The sequence below is a fragment of the Hypomesus nipponensis genome, chromosome 2 (assembly GCF_054491055.1).
Source record: "Hypomesus nipponensis isolate SF chromosome 2, ASM5449105v1, whole genome shotgun sequence".
NCBI classification, from domain to species: Eukaryota; Metazoa; Chordata; class Actinopteri; order Osmeriformes; family Osmeridae; genus Hypomesus; species Hypomesus nipponensis.
Window position 1 is genome coordinate 11490872 of NC_140362.1, and position 23147 is coordinate 11514018.

General features: G+C 42.5%; 2 protein-coding genes across 3 annotated transcripts; both read left to right on the plus strand.

Annotated features, from left to right (window-relative positions):
- The first annotated feature begins 75 nt into the window (after window positions 1–75).
- On the plus strand, window positions 76–8726 carry ttc24 (tetratricopeptide repeat domain 24). Its single transcript, XM_084706052.1, has 15 exons — window positions 76–116; window positions 436–538; window positions 950–1203; window positions 1518–1811; window positions 2875–3076; window positions 3299–3511; window positions 4300–4428; window positions 5205–5326; window positions 5618–5710; window positions 6049–6107; window positions 6293–6411; window positions 6609–6792; window positions 7650–7732; window positions 8162–8210; window positions 8310–8726. The coding sequence occupies exons 3-15, from the start codon at window positions 994–996 to the stop codon at window positions 8419–8421; spliced, it is 1869 nt and encodes a 622-aa protein (XP_084562178.1). The 5' UTR covers window positions 76–116; window positions 436–538; window positions 950–993; the 3' UTR covers window positions 8422–8726.
- An 816-nt stretch (window positions 8727–9542) lies between these two features.
- gnrhr3 (gonadotropin releasing hormone receptor 3) lies at window positions 9543–19710 on the plus strand. Of its 2 annotated transcripts, none has more exons than XM_084706063.1 (4): window positions 9543–9826; window positions 14347–14869; window positions 17266–17467; window positions 17590–19710. In XM_084706063.1, the coding sequence occupies exons 2-4, from the start codon at window positions 14348–14350 to the stop codon at window positions 18003–18005; spliced, it is 1140 nt and encodes a 379-aa protein (XP_084562189.1). In that variant the 5' UTR covers window positions 9543–9826; window position 14347; the 3' UTR covers window positions 18006–19710. The 2 variants fall into 2 exon arrangements, with proteins under 2 accessions (XP_084562189.1, XP_084562197.1); XM_084706071.1 differs by having other exon boundaries at window positions 17593–19710.
- Window positions 19711–23147: the final 3437 nt, after the last annotated feature.

The window sequence follows — 23147 nt, forward strand, 5'->3', positions numbered from 1 at the left end:
GCCGACTGTCGGCGCCGTCGGCGCTGCATGAAGTCGAACACACCTAGTTATAGTCATAGATATATATATATACACCTATGGTTATAGTAGCCATTGGATGAAAACGTTGCATTACGGTACATGAAGTTTATTTTAGACACTCATGTGCGCACAGACTGACAGAAAATCGATAGTAGCCCACTAGATCTTATGATTACTTATTGAACCACGTACATAATGTAGATATATTAAACTTGAAATTAGATGCATAGATTTTCTCTCTTATGAAATAATCAGTCGTAAAAAAGTTGTGGCTTTTTTAGTTGTCCTTGTCCACACTTCCTAATTAAGATTGCTATGGCAACGGAGTCAAACCAGACTTGGGAACGTTTAGCTAGTAGCTAGCTAAGCATTGTCAAAACCTAAAGCTAACAATAGACTACCTATTGCCCACAGGCATAATTAACATGCTCCACTATCACCGAAGAATATCAGCAATCCAGATGAATCGCAATACATTGAATCAATAACTCTTTGGATGGCCTATTATCTTGAAAATGTAAGTGTATATTTGAGCTACAAGCAACAGTACTGTAGTCGTGCCTAGTAACGTGATAAGATTGAAGCTGGCAAGAAAAACTGTAACTTAATTGCGACCCAGTTATGCTACAGTACTGTGTAGAATATGTCAAAGTTGATAGCCAGTTAACTATAGCTATATAATTTGACTGCGTTTGTCAGTAAACCAGGTGTTACATTAGACAGATGATTAAACATTTATTCAAAGGGGACAGGCAGTGAGTCACCACATGTCAACATCAACGCCTCACATGTCAAATCTCTCAGCTACCGAAGGGGGGCAGTATGCCGCCCGTCTATCAAGTCGCCTTTGTGTTTACCTACAGAGTGGTTGCGTAGTGATATTATTAGACCTTTCTAATCTCTCCCTCTCTCTTTCTCTCTCCTGCAGTGTCATCATAATGCTCCCCTGTAGAACCCCCCGCCAAGCCCAACATGGCATCCGATAGCTCTCCGTCACAAGAAGGCAAGAAGAGGAAAAAGAAAAGTGACAGGGCTGTTAAGTGCAAGGACAATGGCACTGGGGTTGCAACAGTCCATGCGGACATCGACGAGCTCACTGCCTCTGGGCACAGTGCCCTACAGGGGGGCAATTGTGAGGAAGCCCTCAGCTACTTCAAAAAGGCCTTCAAAGCTTCTGTAGAGGTGATTTTAATTAGCCATATCAGCTAGTACATCCTTCCTGCATAATACACATGTTCAGTCTAACTCTCAGCTGCTTCAAAATGCTTCAAAGCTTCCATAGAATTTGTATTAATTAGCCCTACAGGCCCATGCACTACACACACATACAACTCGTGCATTATACAGACGTACTGGATTGAGTTTGAGTGAGATCCAACCCCAGATCCCTGTATCTTAGCAAGCATATCAAGCTGTTAACATCCTATTTAGTGTAAGCCAGTGTATTATTACCCAGTGTACCATTTCTCTAACCCCCACCCTCCCCACACCCACAGCTAAAAGAGACCCGGGTCCAGCGGGTATGCGCCTTTAATCTGGGTGCCGCGTATGTGGAGGCGGGCAAGCCCCAGAAGGGTCTTGAATTCCTGACACGCGCCCAACCTGGAGAGCGGGGGGAGCGGGTTGCAGATCTCCAGTTCAACCTGGGCGTGGCCCGCGATGTGCTTGGTGAGCTTGGCCAGGCGACAGGACACTACCTCCAGGCCGCCCAGCTGTATCGCTCCCAGGGGGATGGTGCCAGTGAGGGGGACACATGCATGAAGATGGCTCACTGTCATCTCCTCTTGCAGGTCTGCATACACACCTTTTTACAGTGCGTCATGGGGATTGCATTGTCACTCAAGATACAGTACTTACATGAAACATGCTACGAGGTTATTTGGATGTGCCCAAAGCGAAACCTTGCCGTGTCATCTTCTGAGTCTCTCTGTGTATTCGTGCTGCAATGTTGCTAGCATGCTTGCATTGTGATGCATCACAAAAATAACGCCCTTGTCATAGCCTCTGACACTGAAGAATAGAGTTCCTGCATCTAAAACTTGATGATATATAACATTGTTTGCTCCACAATGAAATATCATCTGAGCTTACCTTTCATACAGTTTATCTTATATGTTATCTTAACTTAAGCATGTATTTCATCCTACTTTTTATCATGAGAAAACGAGATGTGGGAAATGAAAAAGATGTGCGCTTGAGGGATGCCCTTCTGAAGTAGGATATTGCCCACAAATCAATTTCCCTTCCGTCTAATAAATGCATGCCTTGCTTCGTAATAGGGAAGGATTACTGTATATGGAGCTTTGCATTCTGTGGCCCATTAGTAAGTTGCTGAAGCAGCATTTAACCACCCTCATAACGTCTGCACATGCAGAACTCTTTAAGAATACTTTAAGCTTATGGATTTGGTCTGGATACACTAACGGACAAAGCATTTATTCACCAAGAACCGTGATTAAAGATCCCAAGAAAATTTTAGCAAGCAGACAATCAGGTGATTGGACGATCCTATCACTCATTTTATTATGTGAGACAGTCTTTTTTCCTTGTGTAGTGAATGGGTCATTACCTGGGGAGCATTCATCCAAATTGAAGAACTGAAGAGCAGCAATCAGGGTTTCAATCTCACCGCCATCGCAGAACATTGATTTTTCCCACGATGGGGACTTGGCATAATTGTGTGCATGCTTCTGCCCTCTACAGTATCTCCATATGTTCAAGTCTTATGTTCAAGTCTTGCTGAAAGCACGCAGGATTTAATATAATTTGTATTCCAGTAAAACAAAACAGGAAGTGTACAGGCATTTTTCTGAAGACTTGGTTATGGATCAGACCTATGATCTGTGCAAGCAGGAGTGGAGCTTGGCTGCCAGCAGCTACCAGAGGGCCGGGGAGAGCTACAAGGTGGCAGGCAAACTGGACACTGCAGCCATGGCCCTCAAAGAGGCAGGAAGTCACATGCTCCGGTCCGATGACTTCACCATGGATGACATCATCAACGTGCTGACAGAGTGCCTGGAACTTAGCGAGAACATCAAAGACCCAGAGTCACTGGGTAGGTAGATTACCGCCTGCAATGTAGGTCAGATTGTGCTGGGCAGTCGAAGCCAAGTAAAGAGGGACTCATTTTAGAATCATCTGTCATATTTCTTTCTAATAAAAAAGGCTGCCACCCGCACACATCATCCCCCTCTCCCTCTCCCCCCCCCCCCCCCCCTTCCTTCTTTCCTTCGGTGCACCCTCTGTCTCTCTTCTACTTCTCCCGTGCCTTTGCCAGGTGACCTGTACAATGACCTGGGCTTGAGTTTCTCCCAGCTGAAGCTGTTTCAGGAGGCTGCAAGCTGCTATGAGCGGGCACTGCCCCTAGCTGGCATTGGGGCCAAGCCCAGCAGGCTGGCAGTGGTCCTGCAGAACCTGGGTGCCGCGCACAACTCCCTGGGCAAGTACAGGCAGGCCCTGGAATACCACACTCAGGCAGCCAGCTTGCACGGTGAGCATGGGGGTGGGGGGGGTGGAGGTACTGGGGGGTGGGGGGGGGGTGGACACAGTTCATATTGAAAGAGAGTGAACAGTTAGGGAAAGATAGCGAGAGGTGAAAGGCAGAATAGAGAGGTTGAGAAGAAAGACATAACAGAGAGGGTTAGGGAAACGAGGAAGAGGATGACTAAAAAAGCCCAAAAGGAAGACAGAATGATGGTAAACGATCCGAAAGATGAAATAGTGGTTGCATGAGAGAGCTCCGCTCACATACTCTCCTACCTATTAATACTGGAGGTGCATTAGACAGTACCCTACATGATGGTGGTGTACGTCTGTTTAAGTGGGTGTAAAGGCATGTCATTTTAGCCATTTAATTATGTGTGTGTGTGTGCATGTGTGTTTTATGGCTTTGTGTGTGCCCTACAGTACATGGCTTTAATAATGGCTTTAATTTGTCTCTGGACAGCTCTCATTTGGACAAGTGAATTATGTGTCTGCTTGTGTGTGTGTGTGTGTGTGTATGTGTTTGGGACCAAACTCACCCAGGGGTACTCCTGCAAGAGTCACCAGAGTGCTTACGACAGCACTGCTTAATGACTCATGCTGACGTAGCGTGTGTACTTTTGAACAGCATGTGCGTCAGCTCCAATCGAAGGAATGTGCAGAAAGGACCGCGGCACGAAAAGATCTGTTAGCCGCAAGAAAACGTGTCTCAAGTGGGAAGCTGAGTGTTTTAAAGGCCCTCCGCCATTAGCCCCGGTGCATTTACCTCATAGGTACTCCACTCCATCTCTCCAGGCTCCCAGGGGAGTCGCCGTTCCCAGGGAAGGTGCTTCAGTAACCTGGGCTTTGCCCTTAGTCAGCTGGGCCAGCATGAGGAAGCTGCTGAGAACTACCTCCACGCCCTGCAGGCCTTCAAAGACACAGGTAGTCCTGGTGGACCCAGTCATATTTTCGTCAGCTTTCTTCTGCTACTGACCCATGCGTAATTCATTTAGACATGGGTTTGCGTTAGCCAGTGGAGCAACAGGCAAGCTTTAAAAAGTCTGTATGTGGAAGGCTATGTTACTGTTTTCAGATCCCAACATCACATTTGGGTAAACTGCTGACCTTTTCAGTTGGCAAATCATATCCTCTCCTTTAGTAGCTTGCATTGTATCCTGGAATAGCTGGATTGCATCAGACCACATGAATGATTCTAGATATCTCTGTCCAACTTCGATTTATATCTATCAAATGTCAACATCTCTGGATATCTGGACTCCAAATGGGCCAACAGCAACCTGTGTGATGCCCCCCCCCCCCCTCATCACCGCCCCCCACCGCTGTTATCCACATCCTCTAATGATCTGTCACTGTCACCAAGTACCTCATAGCGCTCCCTGTTGCCTACGCAATGATCTTCCTCTCACCTTTTCCTTTTCTCTCTCATCCCTGCCTCCCTCCTTCTCTGTCTTTCACCACCTGCTCTTTTCTGTCTTCCTTTATTATATTTTTTCCCAATTAACTTTCCTGATTTTCTCTCTGTATGTATCTTTTGTTCACTCTCTCTCTCCCTCTCTCTCTCCCTATCCCTCCCTCTCTCTCTCTCTTCCTCTCTCTCTTCCTCTCTCTCTCCCTCTCTCCCTCTCTCTCTCTCAATCTATCATTCAATATAATGGGGCTTCATTCTTTTCCCCCCGCCCTCCCTCTTTCCTCCCCAGACGACTATAAGGGGCAATGTCAAGCGTATGAGGGGTTGGGTGAGGCTCGCTTCAAGCTGAGAGACCTGAAGAAAGCTACGCAGTATTACAAGCAAGCTTTGGGAGCTCTTTCACAGTGTAAGGTGAGCTTGGATCAATTCAGTCCATTGTTAACACACCAATGCAGTCACTGTAAGATCAATCGCACGTAGGAAAAAGGACCGTTTGCAGATCGGTGCACTCCACAACTATTATTTGGACATCATTTGAGCTGTTTTGGCTCTGCACATACATATGTCATTAATATCTGATTTTTTACATTTTAGCAACCAGGTTTTACACTCGACCATTTCATCCACTCGTTTTAGTGATGTGAATCAAAGCCATAATAGCAGTCTAACTGTCAGTCTGTGTACGTCCCTCTGATCTTCCAGGACTCCTCCAGTAGTGTCCAGGAGCGTCTGGTCAACAAGCTGAGTGACACTCTGCAACTAACCCTCTCTCTGACCACCCCTGGCAGATTACAGGTACACGCAACATGTACCCCTTTGCACATTGGAATTGATCAGTGATGTTATACAATAATCTGTGTAGTTTGTGGTTAGCAGTACTGGTCTGGTTAACTTTTTAAGTCATCCTGTGCAAAAAGTGAATGGAGATTTCTCGGTTGTGGATCTGATGAAATGTGCATTTAGTGGCTCTTAGCTGAGATAAGTTATTTTCGTGTTTGATCGAAGACTCCCATTTAAATATGTGTACGACTCCTTTACAAGTGTTTCTGGTAGCAGAGCAGTAGTATGGATGGGCAGAGCGATTCAAGGATGTTTCCAAGGCTTGTCAACATCACCTTGTTTTTCTTTCACAGAGAGGTCCTGGTCCTCATCGACCCTCCCACAATGGGATTCTTCCGGGACAGGCTGCAAGGTGAGACTAAGCACAAATCGACAGGCCACTATTGTTGATAATTGACATTTAGACACAAGTCATTTATATTTCATACCACTGCAGATGGTTGTGCGGTAGAAAGAGGAGTGCTGCTGACATTTCCTAAGGCTGCCCAATAGGCTGTGGGATTTCAGTGTGTTCTTAATTCACCCTGAATACTGTAGGCTGCCTGACATCAAAGGCACCAAGCCAGGGCCAGGCCTCCAAACTCTGGACCCGGAATCCACCCAACACCACAGGGGTGGCCTTTCAAATGGGCACAGGGTGAAGGGTGGCCCCCAGAGTAAGCTCCCAACATTGACATTCCATTGCGTGTTTGCCTGCCTTTTCGAAAGCAAGTACACAAGTGTGTTTGCAATGTGAGAATGTGAAAATTTTCTGAGCAGGTGACTAAAAGTGGTTGTTAACTTGTTGTAAGCGTATTTCACTTCATTTGGCATGTGTGCCTTTATGAAACATATGACTACTGTTGGTCCTTAGTGAGTGGAGCTGACTCCGTAGGAGGGTCTTCCCAGGAGCAGGTGGGGGGAGTGGGAGCCCTGGGCCAGGATGGAGACCAGACACAGAGAGAGACCACAGGAGAGGAAGCTGGGCACGTGTCACCTCTCAGGGGAGGGGCACCAGAGCAGTCAGGCCATGTGACTGTGCTTCCTGGGGCCAATAGGTAAGGTACCCCCGCCCCTCAACACACACATACAAATGATATAGTATGACACATACTGTATATACACACCTGAACAAACTGTGTTTGTGTTTTCTGTGTTCACCACCCTCTGTTTCTTACAAATGTACACATGCACATCTATAATTGAACAGGGAAACCCCCCCCCCCATGAATACACTTTATTTTGTGAATGATAGCTTCGTTAAGTGCTTACAACTGCATTTCACATACGGTTAAGTCAAAGGCTTTTCATAACCTACCAATTAAGACCGTCATCTTATGTTGTGTATTTTTGCAATGTGGCAGTATCCTGGTGTAATTCACCTACAACAGAGATGGAGGGCTTGGGGAGCATCCGTCTCTGCGGCAAAGTCATATAATGAGGAGAATAGAGAATCATTAGCAGGCTGTGCATTTATCAATAGAGTCCAAGCAGGGAAGGTTTAAGCACATGCACGCAAAGACAATAAACACACAGGAGGAGCTTTGACCTTGACTGATGATGATGATACACCAAACCATCCACACGCACACAGACTCCTTTGCTCAGTCTCTCAGTCTTTCACGTGCAAACATACGCACCAGCTACCCAGTAAATTCTTCTTTTTCCACTATAACTGAAGATTGCCTTGACTCTTGTACAGTTAGAGTGTTGACAGGGCTTAGTGTCTGTGAGCGTGTGCAGACATGTACTGTCTGTGTGCTTGTGTGAAATCCTCCTGTTTTACCCACTCCATGAATCCAGTTTCTCCTCTCACCTTTCGCCACAGAGTCAAAAGTCATTTTAATTACCCTGCAGATGTTGTCAGGAGAAGATTGCTTTGCTCCAATGTTTCCTCCACTCTTTATTTGTCCAGAAACCTAAACAATACATATGAGCACCCAGACCCACACTACCAGAACCAGAGCATCTCTGGCAGCATTGGGAACACTCAGCAAAGTAGGTATCATAACATCGATGCAACTTGACGACAGTCAGCTCTTTTAAGAAATCCTGAGGGGCAAATCCTCCTGTAATATCCAGGATGTATTAAATACATTCAGTCACATGACCATACAAGGGCAACTCCTATAAAATCTGGAATGTAAAAATATTGTGTTGGGACTGCAGGTTTTTGTGAAATCAAAGGTGAGGGACTTGCTAACACGGCATGTACAAATTGTACAAAATGTACAAAAATTTGTATTATTGTAACGATCTTCATGTGAGACAGTGTCATTGATGAACATCTTGTGCTGACATGAAATAAGGTGCTGGAGTGCCACCATTCTGAATGGATTATAAAAAAAGGACCTGATCCCCACTCTCAGATCCTCCTTTAGAACCAGATTTGACAGCTGAATGAAATGCTGTTGTATTTCTCTGCAGGTGAACATTTGTACGAAAGTATCAAAACTGGGAAACTGCAAATTAACAGGTAAGGAAAATGATGGATGTGTGGTTTCTAATGAAATGTGCAGAAAGGAGATTGAGGAAGGCTAGGACCCGCAATACTCAAGTTATTTTCCTGTTGAAGTGAGACCCCATTGATCGAAGACCAAGAGGCTCCACCTACTAGTGGATCGGTTAATGAAGATGCCACAGCCCTGATTAAAAAGTGGAAGTCTCGAATATGTACAGTCATGTGAATGGTGTAATTAAGTACTAACTAGCCATTCACCAAAAATGTTTTATAGCCTCAATTTGTCAAATTTGTACTGGTATGTGCATGTAAATATTGTTCTTGGGGGGTTTTGTTGATTATTGATATTTGTTGATATTTGTCTAAGGGCCTCATACCTTTCATTATATTTCTATGTAGGCTTTAATTATTTCTAATAATGGCTTAGAAAGCAATAGAATTGTATGGAAAAGGGCTCTGGGAACATTTCACAGATTGATCTGTACTGATGTGCACTTATTCACATGTACAATTGACTGTGGGTTATGAATCATGGAATAAATTATAATTTAAAAAATGGCTTTGGCTGTCAATGCATTCTATTGTTTGCCAATATTAAAATGTGTTCTGCTTTTCATTAAAATAATATTCATAATGTTTTAAATCAAATAAGCAACTAATTTTCTACCACTGGAAAGGAAGTTATATTGAAACAATACTTCACTGTCACAATCGACCACTCAATCTGCTTTCATTATTTGGTTCTATAGGGCGTATCTTGTGGAATTCAGTCTTAGCTTTGCAGATGGCCCTCAAATGAAACCTCAACTGTGAGTTTCCTTGATGTAAGAAGACTCACCCCCACTGGAATCGCTTTACAGATTGACACAGGGGGGTGGGGGGAGTAAACTGACTAATCCAGTCGTTCACTGACCACAGTGCTTGAGCCGGTAAAAATGCTAGAGGTACGGGGCAAACAGCGTCAATCTTTATGTAGCCGTCTCAGCAGATCAATAAAACCATTTGTCTGCACACTGACTACATGCATATTCTGGTTTTCTTATATTCAAACTAATAGGATTTAGCGGAAACTGACTGCTGAAGATCCAAACTGCTAGAACGGTTACCTTCTCTACTTTCATTTTTTATTTTAGGGAAACCAGTATGACGGAAAATATTGTCAATTTATATACGATTTGTTCAAGACCATCAATCTACTCCGACCAGCACTCTTCGCCTTTCAGCACTAAGTATGCGAACAGCACCCGCTTAGTTCTCTGAAATACAGCGCTAGTGGGACAGAATCAAGTGGTCGCCACTGCAGTCAGATGCGTAGCCTGATTTGCCTTCCGTGGACCAAACGGACAGATCTTTGAGAAAGATTGATGTAGTAGGGAGCTTTTTGAATAGACAAAATACTTTCATCAATTAATAGGTTACTAAGCTAAATTAAAACATTGAAAAAACGTCAAAGAAATTGGATCCCGGAAAAGAATAGCCTACCTACTTTGAAGACTTATTTCACATGCTTTTCACGGAAAATGAAACATAATTTTTTATTACATAACAGAACTTTAAAATTGGAATTTCCAATCAACACTAAGGTTACATCCAGTAAAGAATGTTGATCCAAGTGACCTGAGCATTTCAAGGTAGGCTATGACTCATTTTGATGCATTATAGGCTATATCAGGAAGGTTGAACTGAACTGAATCAGCCTAATAGGCTTTAGCTAACTGACAGTTACTCAGCAAAATGAGACTTTGAAACTAAATGCATATGCTTCCTCACATATTATTTTAGTTTACAATCTACTCTACTGGTTGGCCAAACTGTTTCTACTACTTTAAGTTTCTTAAACAATTTGCCTACTCAGATTGCTAGTCTAAAGCATTTCCCAAAATCAGTCGACATTAAAATAACAGTGAAGTGCCTTTGGGGCTACAGCGTAGCTAGAAATACCTCGTCTGATGTAGGTATAGGCTGTAGCAATGAAAGATGTACTGCGAAACTTGATACTCCTTCAGATATGAATGAGGATCACCTTCTCGAGCCAGGGATGCCTCAGTGGGCGAAATAACAATAACTGCTCCTAAAAATACATCCAAGTTCACTTTCAAAAGTGCAGCGAAGCCATTCGCAGCTAACGAGTCTTCGACTTTAAAGTGTACAGGTATATGAGCAGCATTGGACCTGGAGCTGGTGTTGGAAGAGTTTAATTCATTGATGTAGCAATTGATTTTGAGTAACCGGGAAGATCATTAGGTGTGCTTGCGTTCGTGTGTGTTAGGGTGCGTGTGAAAATGTGAAGAACGCGTGTGAATGCATGCGTCAGAATCTACTATGAAACGGAAGTGCTGAAACGTGAAACCACGTTCATCTTTTAATGGATCTCAAGGATGCTTCTACACGTGCTAACCGAGCTCGAGCTTAAAGGATCAAATCAAAGAGCAGAGAGACGGGACATGACGTACAAATGTTAGACCCGGTGTTCTGACGATTTGTCTCACAGTTTCAAATGTTCCTTGGTAGCGCAAAACCACAGGGTAAAACTTGACCCAATCTTAACCATGATGTGTGCAGTAATTTAGGTTTCTGCACTGGAATTAACATTTCTGTGTATATCTAAAGGTGTGCCAGTGCCATCAATTCTGGCTGTTGGTCAGCTCAGTGTTGGGGTTTAACAGGTTTCACCAAACCTGTTCCTCAAGCGTTCGCAGGTGTCCTCTAATGCAATGGTTCTCAATCCTGGTCCTGCCCTGCATGTTTTAGACAACGACAACGACCCATTCATTTAAATCAGGTGTGTTGGAGCAGGGAAATATCTAAAACATGCAGGACAGGGGCCCCCAAAGACCAGGATTGAGAACCACTGCTCTAACAGGTTAACTCAAAGGAAACATCCTGAATGAGTCCCCATTATTTGATTATTTGATTTTTGGTTTGATTCCCGGTTGTGCCGAATGACTTTGTGTCCTTGGGCAAGGCACTTGACCCTACTTGACTCGGGGGGAATGTCCTTGTACTTTACTGTAAGTCGCTCTGGATAAGAGCGTCTGCTAAATGTTAATGTAAGTATGAAAATCACTCCTACAAAATATTTGTTTAATTGCTGGTCCACTTACAGACCTAATTATAAACACACACACAAACACATCCAAGGTTGTTGAATTAAGCAGGAGTGGGGAATGGTGCATGGGCCATCAAGGCTGGGTTTGTGCCGTTCTGACTGCAGTGTCGATGTTATCAGTAGCGACCTTTCCAAGAGATGCTTCACAGTGAATCAACTGGGTGCTTTCAGGAGAATAACCCGACAGTGGACAGTCATGGTCAATAGAGAATGACCGGCAGGGAGGTCATCATGTTGGGAAATTGTTGTGGACATGATGTCCCAAATGTTGCAATGAGATGTCGCTCATTTGGATTGTAGGATTCCAGTAAGCCTCAATTCTACAAACAGACAAGCACAGACATTTAAAATACATAGAGTTCTTGGTCCGAAGTAAATAACATTCTGAGAAATGTGATGGTACAAAATTCATTTTGGAGATATGAATGATAGGGTTTAATTCAGTCTCTGTTGTTCAGATGTAGTCTCCACATTCCTCAAAAACTGAAGGAACAACCCTCAAAAACATAAATAAATTGTGCACTTTACTGCAATTGATGCAAGGGTTGATGTTGAAGCAAAGACATCAACTCTCAATCGTGGAATGATGTCATCCTATGATGACATAGGATCCATGATGATATCCATGATACCTTCAGAAACAGGAAGTAGCCAATTCTAATTAAACAAAGACCAAACAGGTCTTTGACTTCCTCTTGACCCTCTCAATTTGGGAATAGTTTTTTGTCGAGCACTGGGCTATAAAGTCATACATCAATTATTTAATGGAACACAAATGCAGACACGGAGCAGATTAAATTAATTGAGGGCACATCCACTTAAGATGTCAAAAACCATGACAAGAAGACATTTCTATACTTTTTTTAAAGGGATGAAATCACTTATCACTGAAAGATGCACAACATTTCATGCCAAAAGGGCTTCAGGATTCATTGGCTGTTGACTCCACCCCTCACATTAGCCCGTGGACAAAGACTGAACAGCCTCTGCACTTTATTTCTAACAAATGACATGCCCTTTGTAGAAGATTTATAAACACTATTAGTCCCTACAGGGTTGGTTTGATGACAAGAAAACGAAGATTGGATTGCAATGGTTTGTGTGGCACGTTGCACAAGGACATTTCTCTATGGCAGAACCGTGGAGCAGAAAAACCGTGTCCCTCCATGCCAAAGCAACATCACTTTGTTAGTATTCACATGGCAGGGAGGAGTGTGAAGCTTTGACAGCTCTAGGTCAGAGCTACTGGTCCTCTACATCGAGCCTTAAGCCAATATTGTCAGGAGGGAAGATGCTACATGTGGCATACTGTCCAGTGGCTCTTCTTGTCATGAATCAACTCAATTTTACTGCACCCAAACAACGAATGTCTTCAAGATGCTGCTTATACTGTTTTGAGGTTGTCTTGGTGTGAAATACCTTGGTAGTCATCATAAAATCTTGCCACTTAGAATCCTTCCACCTATAAACTGTTCCACCGGGAATTAGGAATGATTCACCCAAATAGAACTGAAGAACCTCTGTAAATCTTTAATTTCTTTTGAAGAATTATGTGGGCTGCCAAGGCAGATGCGGACAATTATTTTACCCAACCATGTCACTATGACATTATAGTTATGGGCTGGGTAGAACCTAGTATCTGAGCCTAAACCAAGCTTTGATTAGATTGTTCACAGTCCAGAGGTGTGATGAAACCTATATCTCCCTTCTTCCACCTGTGTACGTCATTGTGCCACAATGATTCACTCGTCACAACTGGCCACACAATGCAGCTTGAAGGCAATAATGACTGTTGCCTAGGCCACACACAAGCAGGGTGAAACTGCCTTGTATGTGGAAGGTGATTTCTACAGGCCATAATGTAGTAAAGAAACAGATAAATCATGTTCCCAAAGTCAACTAGGCTGTGTTGTAGTTCCTTTTCTGGCCTTTCCTTGAACCCACTTTTGTGTGGGTGCTGGTGTGGTATATTTTCAGTCAAAAGTTATTGTTTTGGCCTCTGATGACAAAGTGCTTCCAATATCTTGGTAACAGCTGGTTTATTGGAGTTGAGACATTGATTGTGGTGGTTTGTTTGATGTTGAACTTTTATGTTGTGTAGAACACTGCAGAATTGATCTTGCTTTATGTGACCTTTCAGTGTTTAATAAATGATGCATTGCATGGATGTGATTTAGGGAAATGCTGTCTTGTTATTACAAATGCAACTCAGCATATATATATTTGCTGTATTTGTACAGTACACGGGTAATAGGTAATATGCATAGGCATGCAAAACATGAAATGTTTGGGAAATCTGTTGACTATTTTTCATTCCTATATTCTGGTTTATTTACATTAATATATACAAAGTACGTTTAATCAAAAGTCTACTTTATACCCCTTTACATCAACAACATTTGAAGCACTCACACGAGTGAGATCAGACGGGCATAATAAATATGTTTAGCTCAAGTTAAGGATATTTAGTAGACCAAGCAAGGTTAATGAACACAAGTTAATTTGAAAAAATTGTCAGATTTACAAGTTTACAAGTTGACAACTGGTTTATTAATTGCATTGGTTATGCTGCAGAGACTTTGTATTTGTTATTAACAATAAAGGGGCTGCTCTGACGGCTTATTAGAAAAGAGCTGTCTGTTGTGAAGCTCTGAAAACACACACTTATCTGCAAAAGCAGTTCCCAGTTACATAACACAGAGCAATTATCGCACACACATTTTCTTTTTAGTGCTGTGGGATTGCAATCTGTCACATATAGATTTGTGTGATCATTGTTTTTAATCTCCTAATGGCTGTCAGATATTCTGCTGAGTTGGTTGATAGACCTTTGTAAGGAAAATGGAAAACCCCAAGTAAACCCCACACTTAATAGCATTCAGCAGAAGAGCGACCCACATTCAGATTTGAATGAGCAACCACATAGTATAAGAAGAGTCAGTCTGAGTAAAACATCCTCATTCTTGTGTATGTGGGAGAAACTGGAAAGTAGTCATTGTGTATGAACCAAAATTAACATGAACTATCTCCACTCTCCTCCAGGATGTCTTGGAACCTGTCTTTCCTGGCGTCAACAGTGTCGCCGGGGCTCCCTGTCGCCAACTCCTCCCAGTTCCCATCACTGACGGAATGGGAGGCACCCACCTTTACCCGTGCCGCCCAATTCCGTGTCAGTGCCACCTTTGTCCTCTTCCTGTTTGCCGCCTGCAGTAACCTTGCCCTATTGGTCAGTGTGTGCCGAGGGCGTGGCCGTAGGCTGGCCTCCCACCTGCGACCGCTAATCGTTAGCCTGGCCACAGCAGACCTGATGATGACGTTTGTGGTGATGCCGTTGGATGCCATCTGGAACATAACAGTGCAGTGGTACGGCGGGGACGTCATGTGTAAACTGCTCTGCTTCCTCAAGCTGTTTGCCATGCACTCTTCTGCGTTCATACTGGTGGTTATCAGTCTGGATAGGCATCACGCCATCCTGCACCCCTTAGACTCACTCAACTCCCACCACAGGAACAAGAGGATGCTGGGATTGGCTTGGAGTCTGAGTCTGCTGCTGGCCTCCCCACAGGTGAGTGGGTCAAGTGTGTGTGTATGTGTGTATGTGTGTATGTGTGTATGTGTGTTTGTGTGGAGGGGAGTCTTAGAGAATAGAGAAAAAGGGGAAGATAATTAGACTGAGAGAGGGAAGAAGAACTGTGTGGGACATAAAGAAAAACAAAGGCAGCAGAAAAAAGGGGTGTTTGTCTGATTCTGACACATGGATTCACCTAAAACATTTCATATGGTCTTGGCAACGTGATTAATCCTAATCACTAGTTGTGATGTCTCAATTGGCCCAAGCTTTTAGGACCTCTAAACAAAATGAGTGTTATGCAGTGCTACTCAATAACCTAGTGAAGCCACTGTGCTGAACAGATAATCAATCAGTGTGCACAACCCATGTTTTATGTACCGTTACGCATTCATTCTCCAGTGACTGATGACGCGACAGAAAGGAAGGATGGCGGAGGCCATTATTTGTAAGCTGGTGTTGAAGATATCATGTGAAGGTCACATACACATGTGCCCCCACACACACACACACACACACACACACTTGCTTAATTTTCGTCATTCAAAGGTCTTGAGTGAAAGATTGAAAATGTATGAATCCTTGAAAAGTTGATGTTAAAGGAAGTGGAAATGAAGCATTGATCTGTGTGGTGTGGTTCGAGCATCTCGGGTCACAGAGGGGTTTATGTAAACAAGAAGCCCCTTTTTAGTTGAATGCGTAAAAACAACACACATTTGGCTGCAAGTACGTCATCTATAATGTGAATATTGGTCATTATTTTTATTTTTTTTACATACTAACGAGTAAAAGTACATTACTAGGTCCTACATTTGTTACGTAGATAAAATGCTTTTAATGTGCCATTTCTGGCAACCCTCCTCCATCACATCCTGTAGATGTGTTTGCACATTTACCAAGAAATGACTTGTAATTCAATTTGGGGATTAAAGAGGGTCATGGGCTCAACACAGGTAAACATAGTATCAAAGCATATTTTTCAAAAACGCTGTCCCTAATGAGGACAGATTTATGACCAAAGCAACAAATAAGGCTCATTTGCTGTCAGGGGTGACTCCGGGGCTCCTGGGAATTTTATCTATGCACCTGGTAGAAGTGGGTGATTCACAGAGCCCTGTCGTCTTGCCTCTGGCACCTCTCCCATAATTGTATATTCAGTTTTGATCCAGGGAGAGAGAGAGAGAGAGCGGAGAGGAGAGAGAGAGTAGCGACCAAGATGTACGCAGCCATGCCGCATTGCAAGAGCACCCATGTGACCACAGCCCCTACCCCCACCTAGACGTGACCATAGCCCCTCCCCTGTTCCAGGAATAGAAGCAGATGGGTTAAATAAGAGGGGTGGATCATGGGGAGGATTTCTAAATATAGTGTGTGAGGCAGTGTGTGAGGCATCTTACTATATTATCTTAATTTTATTGATAGATTCTCACGATCCAGAAATCTGTTAATTGAATACTGGAATGAATGATTGAATGCTGGAATGAATGAAGAGAGAATATGTTGGTAGATTATTGAATCAGTGAGTGCAGCAGGTGGAGAAGAGTGTGTGTTGGAGGGGTGGGAGGGAAATTCTGTATGTGTGTTTGTGTGTGTGCTTGCCTTGTATTTATATGTGTTTGTGGACAGTCTGTTTGGATTTAAAACACTGAGCAAATGTAAGTACTCTATAGAGAGGTGACACAACCTCACAATGTTCTCACAAGATAACTCGACAGTGACTTCAAAAGGCTGTTTGCTAAGGCTGTACGCTGCTGTAGAACTGCATGTTTAAATCTTCTGCTGTCAAATCAGTAAAAAAAATAAAGAACTTGCTTTTTGTAAAACTATTATGACTTTTATGTTAACCATATGATTTATGTTTGCTAGTTTTTGGAAACCATGCCTTGTCCTTCATTCCAAAGCTAGCTCAACAGATTAAACTGTTGACAAAAATGAAATATTTATCTTTTGACATGAGTAATGTTCCCAAACTATTGTAGATTGAAAGCTATTTTAGTATCTACTCCTGTGACACTAAATCAAAATGACTAATCCACCTTCATTCTAATTGTGACAGTCATTCAATAAGAGAAGGCTCGTCAGTGAAGTTGTGTCAGGTGGTTGCTGCCAGCCAACTTCTTTAATTAAACAGAAATGGCCACAGTAAACATGAGTCAGCCTTTCCAGTTTTCATTAGAACACAAATTCTGAAAACAAATTCTGCTGCATTACAAAATGACTGTTTGCACTAGATATACTGCCAAAGTGTCTCATGTAAATTGGACTGGACACAAACTAAATCCATAATGTAAAAACACAAGGACCGACAAAGAATTGTCAGGGCCTTAGAACACCACAGGCAGTGCAGTGATGTCTTCGTTAACAACAGTATTTCTCCACCTTCTGTTCCACAGCTGTTTATCTTCCGCGCCATCAAGGCAGAAGGCGTGGACTTCACCCAGTGTGTGACCCATGGCAGTTTCCAAGAGCGATGGCAGGAGACAGTCTACAACATGTTTCACTTCGTCACCCTCTATGTGTTCCCTCTGCTGGTAATGAGTTGCTGCTACACCCGGATCCTCATCGAGATCAACCGTCAACACCACAAGAACAAAGGTACCCCAGTACAGAAAAGCGAATCCCTCACTTGAGTTCAATGTGACCATCTTTTGGCGAGGTCTTTTATAATCTAACCACAGTCTCTTTCATGTTTATTGAACAATGTCTTACCTTTACAGCAGGGGAATCTTGCCTTAGACGCAGTGGCACAGACATGATCCCCAAGGCCCGTATGAAGACACTCAAGATGACCATCATCATCGTGGTATCCTTCACCGTCTGCTGGACACCCTACTACTTGCTGGGCATCTGGTACTGGTTCCAACCCATGATGCTGCAGGTCACGCCGGAATACGTGCACCACGCCTTGTTTGTCTTCGGCAACCTGAACACATGCTGCGACCCAGTCATCTATGGTTTCTACACACCTTCTTTCAGAGCTGACCTGGCTACGTGCTGGTGCTCCAAGAGGACCAGGGACTTGGCTGCTTCTCCCAGGTCTTTGGACCGCCTGTCCGCCCGGCAGGGACCCCACAGTGGGGAGCATGACTCCGACGGCCCCAGTGGGGACCAGACCCGAGGCACTGCAGGATAGTTTCATCCTCTCGCACCCAATGAGTTTGGGTTTAAGCCTTGAAGTACAGTGGAAATACGTTTGCGTTTTCAGGGCAATGTAACTAAACCCATCGTGTGATATGTGGACAGAGCATCAATATAATACGTTTGTGGAAAGTGTTGGAGAATTGAATGAAACAATGGGTACCACCATTGTGGAGGTCGACAAACTACATAATGGAGAGTGAAACTCCTATTTCTCCATACTGTAGGGTATAGTTTAATAGGCAGTAGCTGAGAGCTTCCAAAATAAATCACTGAACTGAGAATGTGCTGGAATTTATCATTAGAACTCCAGAGCCATTTGACTCACCTTTCAGTCTTTAGGTGGAATCTGATAAGTTAAATCACAGAAACAGCCAATTGGAGTGTTTGAGAACATCTGTCAGGTCAATAAGACTGTGCCCTACAAACAAAGGTGACTTTTAGACGCCAGTATATCTTCACAGCTGAATTGAGGGGATACTGTACATTGGACACAAACTAATGTCACTGTCTTTCAACATTGCTTTATTAAACTGTAATTAGTTGCAGAATATAACATTCATTCTGGTCCACTTATTGTAAAATCTAGTTTTTTTTTACCAGCAGATCTGCCTCTACCTCTAGCAAACCAATTACATTACCACCACCTCTCATGGCTGTATGACTTTACACGCCATCTCCCCAAAGATTGCTTTTCCATGCTGCTATGGGCATTGTGTAAACGCATCACCACATTTCTAAAATGTCACTTGCACTCTGTGGTGAGGATTCATACAGAACTGTCCGTTCAATCAGGACGTTCATGATAACCAAAGTGCAGAACTATTGAATGGATAGCAGGACTTTATTTTACACTTAATTTTCAACCTGTATTGAAATGTAAAAAACCTTTACTACTAAGATCCACCTGCTGTACTGTATATCTTATGTTTGGTAAGTGCATGTTTGGTATCACATTCCAAGTGTGTTTGTAAGTCAACAACTTGTCAATGGTGGATCGTATATGACATAAAGGTTTAACTGAAGCTGAATTAAACTTGAATTGTTATGCAGCAATTATATTACATTTGTAAAATCAGTTAAATACTTATATAAGCAAGGGAGTCACAAAGATTCAGCACATGAAGGAAACTACCAGGCGTTTGATATTAGTGTATATCTTCAGGGTGTATATTTTCACCCTCTGATACAGGACAATGTCATCATTTGCTCAGAGCTATGAATTTCATTTAGAATTATTATATTGCCTCAAGAGCTTTGCATATATCAGTAAAAAAGCTGTTGTAACATGATAGAGTGATATCTGTAGTCATCATCAGAGCCTCAAGTTTAATGTTTTATTATTTACACTTGCCAAATTTAAATAAATATCAAACATATTTTCTTTATTGCTCTTTTTAAAGTTTTAAGTGACAGCCCTGTATTTAAATTGAACATCTAGTTTCTCCTGTAAGCAAGACAAGCACAACATATTCAATTCAGAACTTATCTAAGAAGATAAATGTCATCTCACAATGTTTATGACTGACCTATATTTGAAATAATCTGGTATTCTAGTAAAATATTTCCATCAAACAAAAATGTAATTTAAATTGTGTAATATGTTGTCTGTCTATCAGTCTGTATATCATGTAAGTGGCTGTCATTTGTTTTGCTGTTTTATAGGATTCCCAACAATAATAAAAAATAAAATGCCAAAATAACTGAAGAATAACTTTAAAATGTATGCTCCAACAACTCTCTAGACTATGCCTTCATGAGCATGTCTGCTTCTTTAAAAAAAGGTTTATGTGAGGCAAGTGAAAAGAATATAGAAAGAGAGCGAGAGTGAGAGAGAGAAAGAGAGAGAAAGAGAGAGAGAGACAGGCAGGGTGGCACACAGGCATACCAGAAATACAACTTTAGTGGCAGAGGGATTCACGAGGAAACGATCATTGATCTTCAGATTTGTGAAGGCAGGAGCAACAGACGAAGAGCACAGGGCCATCAGTGTCTAATCAACCAGGGACAGAGACGACAGAGGATTCTCACAGGCTTCTTATCTAGCGGGCGCTGTCCACATGAACTCCGTGTAGCAGGGGGCCTCACAGTCATCCATGTCTAGCTACCCAATTTACCCAATTTACCCAATTTACCCAATTTCTCTCTCTCTCTCTCTGTCTCTGTCTCTCTCTCTCTCTCTCTCTCTCGCTCTCGCTCTCGCTCTCGCTCGCTCTCTTTCGAACACTCTCACACAAACATCCGTGAGACTATGCTGCACATGGGCACATACATGTATCTACAGCTGGTGTGTGTGTGAGATAGAGAGAGTGAATGCCTCTCTTTATTCTCGCTTCAGTATGTAAATAATCTTAATTTCTGAGAAAGACAACGGGATGCCTCATGCTCCTAAAATCCTGGTAGATCTTCTTACAGAAATATGGAAATGCAATCCCAGGACGTTCTACCTTCTGCCAGAAAAGAACAAACAAGGACACATGGAAAAGTGAAACCTGAGATAAAAGGAATCATTACTGTCTGACTAAAATGTTTTACTAACACTATGACAGTAATTTTGAATGAGATCTGCTTGACGTCAAGAAACAGAAATGTACCTATTATTATTTTGGAGGAGTGCTATTCGAGAAGGAAATGGTTGGTTATAGAAACTTACATTTAAGTTGTGTTTAATCAAAAACAAAATAAGGTTCACTAACGTGTTATTGCTGTGTTGTTTTTCAGGTTGACATCTGGAGGAGGCATGGAGCAAAACAGCAAGCTGTGCTGTTGGGAAGAAACCTGTTTTCTCACTCTGAAAAGACGCAATAATTCACAAGAGCAAAATAATATCAATCCATAGCAAATATTCTTATATCTTTTGTTTTCACTCGGACTCTCTCTCTCTCTCTCTCTCTCTCTCTCTCTCTCTCTCTCTCTCTCTCTCTCTCTCTCTCTCTCTCTCTCTCTCTCTGCAGACAGGGTGAAAAGCAATCATATCCAATGTTATGTCTCTCTCTCTCTCTCACACACACACACACACACACACATGAACAAACACACACACACCTACATACAAACACACAGACCATTAGTATGCGCCAGAGTCCACCTCAGTATGCTATTCTTGATTTTGTGGATTCCATGGTAACCTGTTCCATAGTTGACGTCTAATCCAGTGATTCCAGAATAAGCTGTGTGCTGTTACATGTGCACAGCCTCTACATACGGTATACAATAACTCAATATCTAGAGTTGAATACATCTGCTGTTGAAACCAAATATGAATTTGTTTATATCCTGACTTATAATATGCTTAATTAAACCTACACATCACCTACAGTCTGTTATCAGCAGAAAAATTGACGATTACCATAATGTGTGCTCATACATATTAACACTTCATTAGAATTGGGAACCCTTAAGTGAATACAAATTTATATATGTGCAATCATGCAAGTCATGCAAGTCTGTGAAATCTGGAATGCGCAGTTTTTTTGTTTTTGTTGTTGCTTTGTGGCACATTTTCTAAACACAGATTCAGCAGCCAACTTCAAAATGTTGCTCAGTTTAATGATAACATGTTGAACCATATCAGTGTCTTTTAAGAGCTAATGGTAATGGATGCTGATATTACGTGTTTGAGGAACGACTCGAGCCATTTGCTTATTCTTCCTTATCAACCACCTGCAGAGAGAGCATGGCATGGGTTCCATCATTATACAGTCGTCATCAAACGGAGAACATGGAACCTTGTCTTAATAACTCAGCATGGTGCCACACACCTCACAATCCACCTGTACATCCTTCTCCCTGCAATAGAATAAGTAGCATGCTAGTCAAGCTAACTGAAACACAATGTGACGATGGGGATTTCTGTGAGATAAGGAGGAAATAGAATCCCAAATACATAACACAATTAGAATTTGCAAATACGATATCAAAGAAGTGTTTTCGATGCTCAGAAAATGAGTTATATAAAAAGATTTGTGAGTATTATTTGATTTCGTTTTTTTAAATGATTATTTTCTCTGCTTTTTAATGATCTAGGGAAAGATTATCCCAGTTCGTTGCCACCGAGACCACAAAACCTCAAAATATAATCTTTTTATACTGTAACAGTAACGCATGCAGTTGTACACCAACATTCAGTAAAATTCACCTCTGTTTTGTTGCGATTGCACTTTATACATTTCCAATAATTGCAAAGGTACTGTAGGTGTCAAAAGTAATGACCTTGCACCCATGGGCCCCCTGTAAGATTGTGTCAGTGAGGGGGCCCATCTCTCTTGGTGAGAGGGAGGTTGGAGATATGGATCTGTGTTGGCTTAGGAGGGTTATTCTTGGAACTCAGCCGGAGATAAACAGAGGACCCTGTCCTTTACAAGAACCTGGAGATGGAAAACAGTGAACAGCTGACAGGGGGTCTGACAGAGGGGAGCAGCTAGAGATTGTCTTCCACATGACAAGTTCAGAGGGACTAACACACAGAGCAGGATCAGAAGAATGTATCTTCTATTGACGGTGGGGATGTCGAGGCTGCGTGGATGTGGGTGTGTTTGTGTGTGTATATGTCTGTTAATTCTATAGTATTCTCTGCACTCAATGCCTCTATTCACAAATGCATAATAGGCAAAGACATGAGGGCTGACATTAAAGTGAAAATCAATAACGTCACGAATACTTCTGTACTGCACACCAAGGTCCGGTGAACAAAAGGTCAACATTACAACAGCAGACAAGGCAGAGGATCCTGTTACCTCCACACACCCTTGCTCTCTGTTCAGAGGTTACACGCCACAAACACTCAAATGACCCACACCAGACCAAAATAAAACCCCTCTGAATCCTGGCTTATCTGTAAACAAATAACACTTCTTTAGTTTCCTTTTTAGTCATCTTGTGTCAACACACTCTGGTATTTGATGTATACTGTATGTATGTATATATATATATATATATATATATATATATTGAAAACTGTCTGGATGACAAAAGCCATCTAAAGGGATGGTTTAGTCTAGGATTTGGGGGGTTGTTACACGATCTTGGAGGACGAACATTTCCAATTCAGAATCAGTCTCTGCAATGTCTTATTATTGTCATTCCCATCCAAGGCCCCGTCACTGGGCTGAAACATCCAGCACCATACAGCAGCATT